The sequence below is a fragment of the Typopeltis vanoorti genome, chromosome 15 (assembly GCF_054136105.1).
Source record: "Typopeltis vanoorti isolate ZY-2024b chromosome 15, IOZ_Tvanoo_1.0, whole genome shotgun sequence".
Taxonomy (NCBI): domain Eukaryota; kingdom Metazoa; phylum Arthropoda; class Arachnida; order Uropygi; family Thelyphonidae; genus Typopeltis; species Typopeltis vanoorti.
The window spans coordinates 39,255,329-39,263,479 of record NC_143563.1 but is presented as its reverse complement, the minus strand read 5'-3'; the positions used below and the strand labels follow the sequence as shown (position 1 = coordinate 39,263,479).

Genomic DNA, 8,151 nt, shown 5'->3' with positions numbered 1-8,151 from the left:
ATGATGGAGCTCCACTGCATTTTTCATGGCAGGTATCCAATTATCAGAACCATCACTATCCCAACTGGTGATCATTATCCTTTGCCCAACAGATCTCCCACCCTAATCCCTTTAGGGTTAACACAAAAGTGTCAGTGTATGTGCAGAAGTTTAATAACAGGGGAATAGTGCATTAGAGAATTTTGAATGAGTCGAGAGAGAGAGAGATAAGCATCTACAGAGAAAGCAGAGTTTTACCACTTTTCATTTCTTAATACTTGATTTTCAAGTGGGTTTCTCAGGGATGAGGAAGTGGTGAAAAGGATTCAGAGGCAAGTAACTTGAAGAATGCTTTTTGATGACAGACTGAGAACTTCAGGTTGCAAAAGTTGACCGACAGGCAAAAATTTATTTTATGATAGAAACATATAAGTTACTAAGAGAGTTTTAAATTTACTGATGCAGAGGAAATATTTCAGAACTGGACTAGAGGGAGCAGAACAAGAGGTCATTTATGGAAACTTAAGAATGTGGTTAGAGCTAGACTACTCCCCAAGCAAAAATTCTAGTCCTCCCACCCAAAAAAAGGATATGAGAACTAGATTTTTTGCTTGGAGAGTAGCAATGTGTGGAATATGTTGCCCATATCAACTGTGAGTGCTCTGTCTGTCAATCAGTTCAAGGAGAGATATGATAGATATTGCATGGATAATTTGGGTCCACTATAATGAGTCTTTGGACTCCATGGAGTTTCCATGCAATATTAATAATCAATATTATTATTATTCTTAAGAGTAAGTTTTAGGATAATAACATTTTTAACTTCTGATTTTAAAACAAATGTTTAACACTGTATTCTAGTTTTTTCTTATAACTGCCATGTCTCTATTCTTACTAGAAATCTGACTCATGTTACATAGAACATGGATCTGCTCTTTTAATATAATAAAAATAATCTGTTAATGGCTTTATTCCCAAAGGGAGTAAGACTAGTTAGCTAGCTGTTTAGCTTTAACTTTTTGAAGATGATAGGGATCCAAGTTACTCCCATATCCCAACAGTAGGAATCAAAAGAGAAGAGTATTATTATTATCACACAACACTTCCAAGTAGTCGAAAGACTCACTGGATATAGAACAACTGCTACCATTTGTGGTCCCTAACACTATATGTTATTGTGTGAAATAGAGCGAGTTCTATGGCTGCTTTTATTGTATTTAGTGATTGTTATTTTTAATAATTTCTAAAGGAAAACATATTCCCCCGCCCAAATCACTGGCAAGACTAAAAAAAAGTGAATATTTTTTGTACATTTTAAGATTAGGAAATATTCATACAATATTCATGTTTCTTGTAAGTGTAATTCTCACAGATTTTGAAACATCATAATCTTGAAAATGTCTTCATACTGTCATATAAAACTAATGAGAAACCATTTCCATGTGAATGAAGTGTGCCATAGAATCAGACATGAAAATCCTTTACTACATATTTCACATGGACAAGGATTCTCATTAGTATGAATTTTTATGCTTTTAAAGATAAAGTCATAAAGTCTTAGAATAAACTTCCAGAGTGTCTTATATACAGGAACTTTATTTTATTTTATATTTTCTATATTTTACACAAAAATGCACAATAATTATGGGCATCATATAAAATGTTTCCTGTTGTACAAATGTTCACATGAATTTTAAGACTTCCAGACCAACTGCCTTCTACACGTTTATTTATTTTTATTTTTTAATTAAACTGGTGTTTATTTGTGTGCATATCTTAAGATTTCCTAACTGATTTGAGCAAGACTAGACATTTCATAAGTTAAGATATGATCTCCCCCTGCCCCTGTTTTTAAGCAATAGTTTCTCTATATTGAAATTTCTCAGAATGTAATCTCCAATTTCTATCTTTATTATCCTTAATTAACCACTATACCACAGCTGTCATAATTAAAAGTATGATCTTTTAAGTTTTTTTTTTTTTCAGACCAATTTAAAACAACAAAAAATTTCATTGCAGAATATACTGCTGAAATGCAAATATACCTTGGAAAGGTTATACATACATTTTTCTTTCATACAGTCTCTCTCTCACACACACACACAAAGTATGGAATGTATAGTGAGTCAGGCAGAACCATGTCAATGGACATGCCTGTGCTATTGCCTTGAGTTATATCCATATCAAAACAGTTAAGCAAGTAGTCAACAGGATGTGGTAGAGTTTGTACTTGCATGTTTGTAGCTTTCAGCAGAAAAATGAGTGAATGGAATTTAAAACAGTGTGTTAATATCATGTTTTCTGCAAAGTTAGGCAAAAGCACAAGTGAAACTCTAGACATGTTCAGAGTAGTTTATACCATGAAAAAGTACTGTAGTATATTTGAGTGGTTTAAAGAGAGAGATGGGAAGACATGAGGCCCAATGAAAGAACTGGACAACCATAAACTCTTTGAACATACGAAAATGTGGAAAGTACAGCAATTAGTTTGGTCCAACAGATGAATAGCGTATGAATTAAATTTAGATGGAGAAACAGTGACAAAGATTTTGATATACAATTTGGGAACAAACATTTCTGAAAAAAAGATAGTACTGCAAATTTTGAATGTAGATCAAAAGCAGCAGTTTATACTGATCTTTCTTCACAACTGACTGGTTTTGATAATTATTACTGGTGATGAAACTTGGTGCTTTCAGTATGATCCTGAAACAAAATGTCAAAGCCTGTATTGGAAAACATCATCTTCAATAAGACCAAAAAAGATACAAATATCAAGTTCACAGATCAAGACAATGCAAGTCTGTTTTTTTTCAATTATAAGAGCAGAGTTCACTTTGAATTGAATTGAACAATTTTTTACCTTGGGTATAATATATGTTAGATACCAAGTAATTTTATAACCTTAGTTTTAATCCTTTTTCCCAAGTAAGCAAACAGACAAGTAAGTTAAGTTTGCACCAGAACGTGGTTCAAGACTTATGGTGGTGGTGCAACACCAAGGCAACTCGTGACAAAGATAGATTAAGTTCTGATCACTTTCCTTAGTATTTCCCATAAATATAAAACACATCTCCTAGATGTATGATGTTATACATTATGAGTGGGGATCACTACCCAGACCGGTTTCAACCTTTATTGAGGTCTCATCAGTGAGTAGGCAGACCATAAGTCTTGAACCATGTTCAGGTGCAAACTTAACTTACTTGTCTGTTTGCTTACTTGGGAAAAAGGATTAAAAACCAAGGTTATAAAATTACTTGGTATCTTTAACATGAATTGAACACATAAGGATAAATGGTGAACCAATATTGTTACCTAGAAGTGCTGGCAAGGTTATGTAAAGCTGTTTGTAAGAAGAGACGAGTTTCGGTTTGGACCATGACAATGCCCCTACATGTGATGCAATAGCTGTCCATGAGTTTCTGACTAAAAAAAAAAAAACAATCACAAAATTGAACCATCCTCTGTATACACCAGACATAGCCTCATGCAACTTTTGGTTGTTCCCAAAACTGAAGAATGACTCGAAAAGATGAAGATTTTCTAATTGTTATCATGTGGTAACAACAATAAGAAGCAAAAGAAGAGTACAAGAAATATTTTTGAATAATGACATCATCATCATCTAAGTGCACTGCTGCACAAAGGATTATATCAAAGGTGATACCATTCACTAGCCTACATGTAAAGTTTTTATATGTACATTACTGGAATTAAATCATCCCATCTTATATATATACATGCACACACTGCACACACAGATAGATTTCAAAGTTATAAAACAAGAAAAGACTATCAAACAACTTCTAATTAAAAAAAACACTTGTTACTGTGCAGATAAAATCTCATGTTCACATACTAATAATTTCTATAGTATATGTTTGAAACTTTGGAAATCATTATTCTTTTCGCTTTCTTTTTTTAAGTTCTGCATCTAATAGTTTTTCATCATGCTTCCTTTCAGTTTCAGAGCATTTTATGGATTCGCCAGTGTTACACTGTAAAGGAAAACAAAACATACAATTAAAGTGTATGAATTATGTATATAGACACACAGACACACACACCATATTACATATACTGAAAAATAAGTAGCTAGCAATTTAATCTAGCAGCCATAATGCTCCACTGTTCCTTAAGTTTTTCTGAAAAGAGACATATGACCTTGAAAGTTTATTTTTCACTTGGTTAGACTATAATAAATTTAGTTTAATCCTTTATCCAAGTGTGAGCAAACAAAGTTTGCACCTGAAAATATCTTCAGGACTGGGGTAAGGTAGTACAACACTGGGCAACTCGTAGCAAAGGTGGACCAAGCTAACATCACTCCTATCTCAGTATCTCCCATAATGCAAAACACATTTCCTTGCGGATATGTATAATGTTATGCATTAAGGGAAGGGCCACTACCCAGACTAGTTTCCACCTTTATTGAGGTCTCTTCAGTGGGAGCCAGGCCAGAAGTGGAGATACCAGGCAGAAGCATGGTGAGGTCATCTTTACCTATAGGAGTTGCCAAACAGTGTGCCACCTTTTTATTAAATTACTGAAGATATTTTCAGGCACAAACTTTGTTTGCTCACACTTGGATAAAGGATTAAACTAAATTTATTATAGACATATGACCTTATCTGGCAATGTCTTAAATTCGTTGTGTGAAAAATGTATTACTTATCCTCTTACTTATCATAAACTTGACTGAATCTATGCATAACTCAACATATGCCTATCATGTTCTGCAAGGTTGCAACAGAGTGGCAAGAAACTATTTCTTCAATGCTATCCAGTTGAAAATGAATTTGAGTGAGAAAAAACTAATGTCACATTCAGAAGAATCAAGCTGTTTATCTATGCTTGTCAGCATTCTCTTCATCATAGCAATAATCAGTTCAGTAATCTAGGTACATATGCTTGAGAGCCTATTATTACCATCAACGTTAGACTTCCATGGAGTCAAAAGGAGGTCTCTACTGTTACACACAAACCACATCCAGCTGTGCATTAAACTACTTCTGTACTATTAGGCAATGCATTTTACTCATCAATCACTCTCCATGCAAACATGCACTTCATTTCCTGCTAACACTCTCCTTATAACAGCTTTCAGGAATGGCTCTTGTTCTCCCTATGTTTCATTCTATTCTATGAAAAATCTTTCCACATTTAACCAATAAATTACCAACTTCACTATTCACGAAGCTCTGCAAATGGCATCTTCAGTCCGTCTTTATACCCAGCATTTCAGAGGCCTGACAATGCCTTAGTCAATTTTTGTCAGAGGTATCCGTAACTACAACAACAATTCCTTTGTCAGCTTCGGTAACAGTTAAATGGCTGTTGCATCTCAAGGATATCAGAGCTGTAATTCGTACATCATTATAATATGCTTGAAAAGAATGTTCTAGCATGGCACAGCATGGAGCCGACTGAATAATTTTCTCTAAGATTCTCCTATTACATCATTGCTGCTTCAAATTTCAGCATTTGTTCAAAGAGGGTGCCGAAGCACTACATTACCAACTTGAACCACAATAACTGTTTTTCTTTACTTAATTTGGGTGAATCGTCTTCTTATTAATTATAAGCAGTAGTTTTTTTTTTTTTTTTAATCACAACTCACAATGTACTGTACTGTACTGCACTGCACTAGCATATAGCTCATATCATTTGAAATCCATTGTTGTTATTCTACCATATCTGCTCACTAAAGTAGATATAATTAAATATGCCAAGAAATTATATTCTTGGTTTCATCCTTTATCAGAGCACAAGCAAACAAAGTTTGCACGTGAAGTCACTTCACGACTGGGCTACTTGTATATAGAGGCTGATGACATCAATCACATCAATTGCCTTAGTATCCCATAATACAATGCACACACATCCCTATTGACGTGTATAATGCTATGAATTATTCCCATAATTCATAACATTATACAAGTGGAAAAACGTTTAACAAGCAATATGCCCACTGAATTTCATCTCTTTATCTGTCAAACTTCTCCCAAATTCTTAGCTTCATTAGTTTCCTGGTGTACAGTACCATCAATGTGGTACACAACTTATAATCTTTCTAACCCAAAATGCATAACTACACTTTTCCACATTAAACTGCACCACCCATTATCTTTTTTTCTCTCATACATTTAGTCTATATAAACCATCCTGCATTAATTATTATTACTATCCTGAATAGGCTTTCACATAAATTTACAGATGAGTGTTTTTATGTTTGTAGATGCTGTCATGTAATACAATTGAAATTGAAAAAAAAAAAAGACAATTGAAAGTCCAATTCAATTTATATTTGGGTATCTCTCTCTCTCTCTCTCTCTCTCTCTCTCTCTCTATATATATATATATATATATATATATATATATATATTGGAACTTGGATCCTTGAATCTATCTATGTGTGTGTGATGATGAACAGCCTATTTTTCTACCCACTGCAGGGTGAAGGCCTCTCCCATTGAGGAAGGTTTTGGGTCTACTACTCCCATGGTGACCCAGTCCATATTGGGAGAGTGTATCTATACTTGGGTGAATGAATGTATGAAGGCAGAAGACAATCACAAACATCCATGCCTATGCGGGATTTGAACTCACAGCCTCTTGGTTGGAAAGCAGATATGCTAGCCATTCAGCTAACCAGGCCCAGTAACCAAATAAGGTAATCATGAAACTACTAAATAAATAAAACCTAATTCTGATTAGTACAAAGGGTCAGGCCATCATTTTCAAATATTGGAAAATAACCTAAGGGCAATGAGAGCAGTTTTTTTTTTTTTTTTTTTTATGTGACTCTCACCCAGGAATAATTTTAAACCTATAAAATGTTAGTACAGTGGGTGGGCTAAATATCTTTTCTATAAATTTTTATTTATCTTTACATGGTTTGGAAGTCACCACAGATCTTTACTGGGAAGGGGTCTCACACTAAGGAATGAAATCAATCCGCTACCTGTTAACTGCGTTTCCTTCTAGCCGGTGTGCCTGTTTTTGTTCAATTCAGTGAAAACTAGCTTATTGACAACTTAAGAATAAAAATAAATAATAAAAACCCTTCCACCACTATGAGATCGGATAAATCACCTTCGCCTGAAAGGCTCTTCTAAATATTCTTCGCATCCTAGACGGGATTCAAATGCAGGTCTTCCAAGCAGAATGGCATCGTCGTTACCGTCTGGGCAATGGGAGCTTTTACACTTTTACATGCGAGTTGGTTGCGATCAACATCTTTAGTAACGAATATAAATCAAGGATTAATGATTGAAAAGTAACGAACCATTACAGTTATACGAAAGGAAAAAATGCACTAATACATACGGTGTCAGACTGCATTAATTCCTCGCGTTTTGCTTCGTTGCCTTTCTTTCGAGACCTGGAATATCGTCCTCTATCGATATCATCTTCGTTGCTTTCCTGACCTTTTTCAAAATTCTTAAACCATTCAAATACGGTTTCAGAGGATGGGGTGGCATCTCCATACGCCGTTTTCATCATTTCATAACATTCCGTAGGCGATTTCCCAATTTTAACACAAAATTTTACACTTGTACGCAACTCGAAATCTGACATTGCAACCGAAATTCCAAACAAATAACAACAAAGTAGCGGATAGCGCTAAGCACAAAAACTTCTTAAATTTATTGGTGTTATATTTTATATTATTTTTTAATATAAGTTTGTCGAGATCGATTTCTTTGCATTTATAGAAATTTAATTATCATTAGAAATGGATAAATTTACATCCACCCTTTTCTAACTTCCTTCATAAAAGAGTATGCAACACTCAACCACTAAGGATTTTTCAGAATTCTAGTGGTGCTAAATGCTGCTACGGCGACTGCTATATGTCATTTGTGATTACAATGATATAATGCAGCCTGAAATGATACACTTCTGCAGAGAAATCACTAACCTTCTCATACAATTATACACGAAAAGAAATAGCGGTTAGTGCCTTGACTAGAAGGAACTTCTACAATTATACATGAGAAGAAATAATGGTTAGTGTCTTGACTAGCAGGAGATTTCTACCTTTATATATAAATATAAAGGTAGAAATACTTATATTCAATAATTATATTTTAAACAACGGTTTTAAATAAAGAATAAAATATCCCATAACATTTCATTCTTCAAACGGAAAAAATAACGCACTTT

General features: G+C 34.2%; 1 protein-coding gene across 1 annotated transcript; it reads right to left on the bottom strand.

Annotated features, from left to right (window-relative positions):
- Positions 1–1,574: 1,574 nt before the first annotated feature.
- Positions 1,575–7,931, bottom strand: LOC150098660 (protein GVQW3-like). The gene is made up of 2 exons (XM_090405186.1): positions 7,312–7,931; positions 1,575–3,980 (listed from the first exon to the last, which is right to left on the bottom strand). The coding sequence occupies exons 1-2, from the start codon at positions 7,561–7,563 to the stop codon at positions 3,882–3,884; spliced, it is 351 nt and encodes a 116-aa protein (XP_090261312.1). The 5' UTR covers positions 7,564–7,931; the 3' UTR covers positions 1,575–3,881.
- Between the last annotated feature and the right edge of the window lie 220 nt (positions 7,932–8,151).

Bases quoted from the DNA above. Each gene is read 5' to 3' on its own strand.
- LOC150098660 (XM_090405186.1), bottom strand. From the start codon at position 7,563: ATGTCAGATTTCGAGTTGCGTACAAGTGTAAAATTTTGTGTTAAAATT. The intron at 3,981-7,311 runs GTATGTATTAGT...TTTCCTTTACAG, and splicing joins AATTAATGCAGTCTGACACC to TGTAACACTGGCGAATCCAT.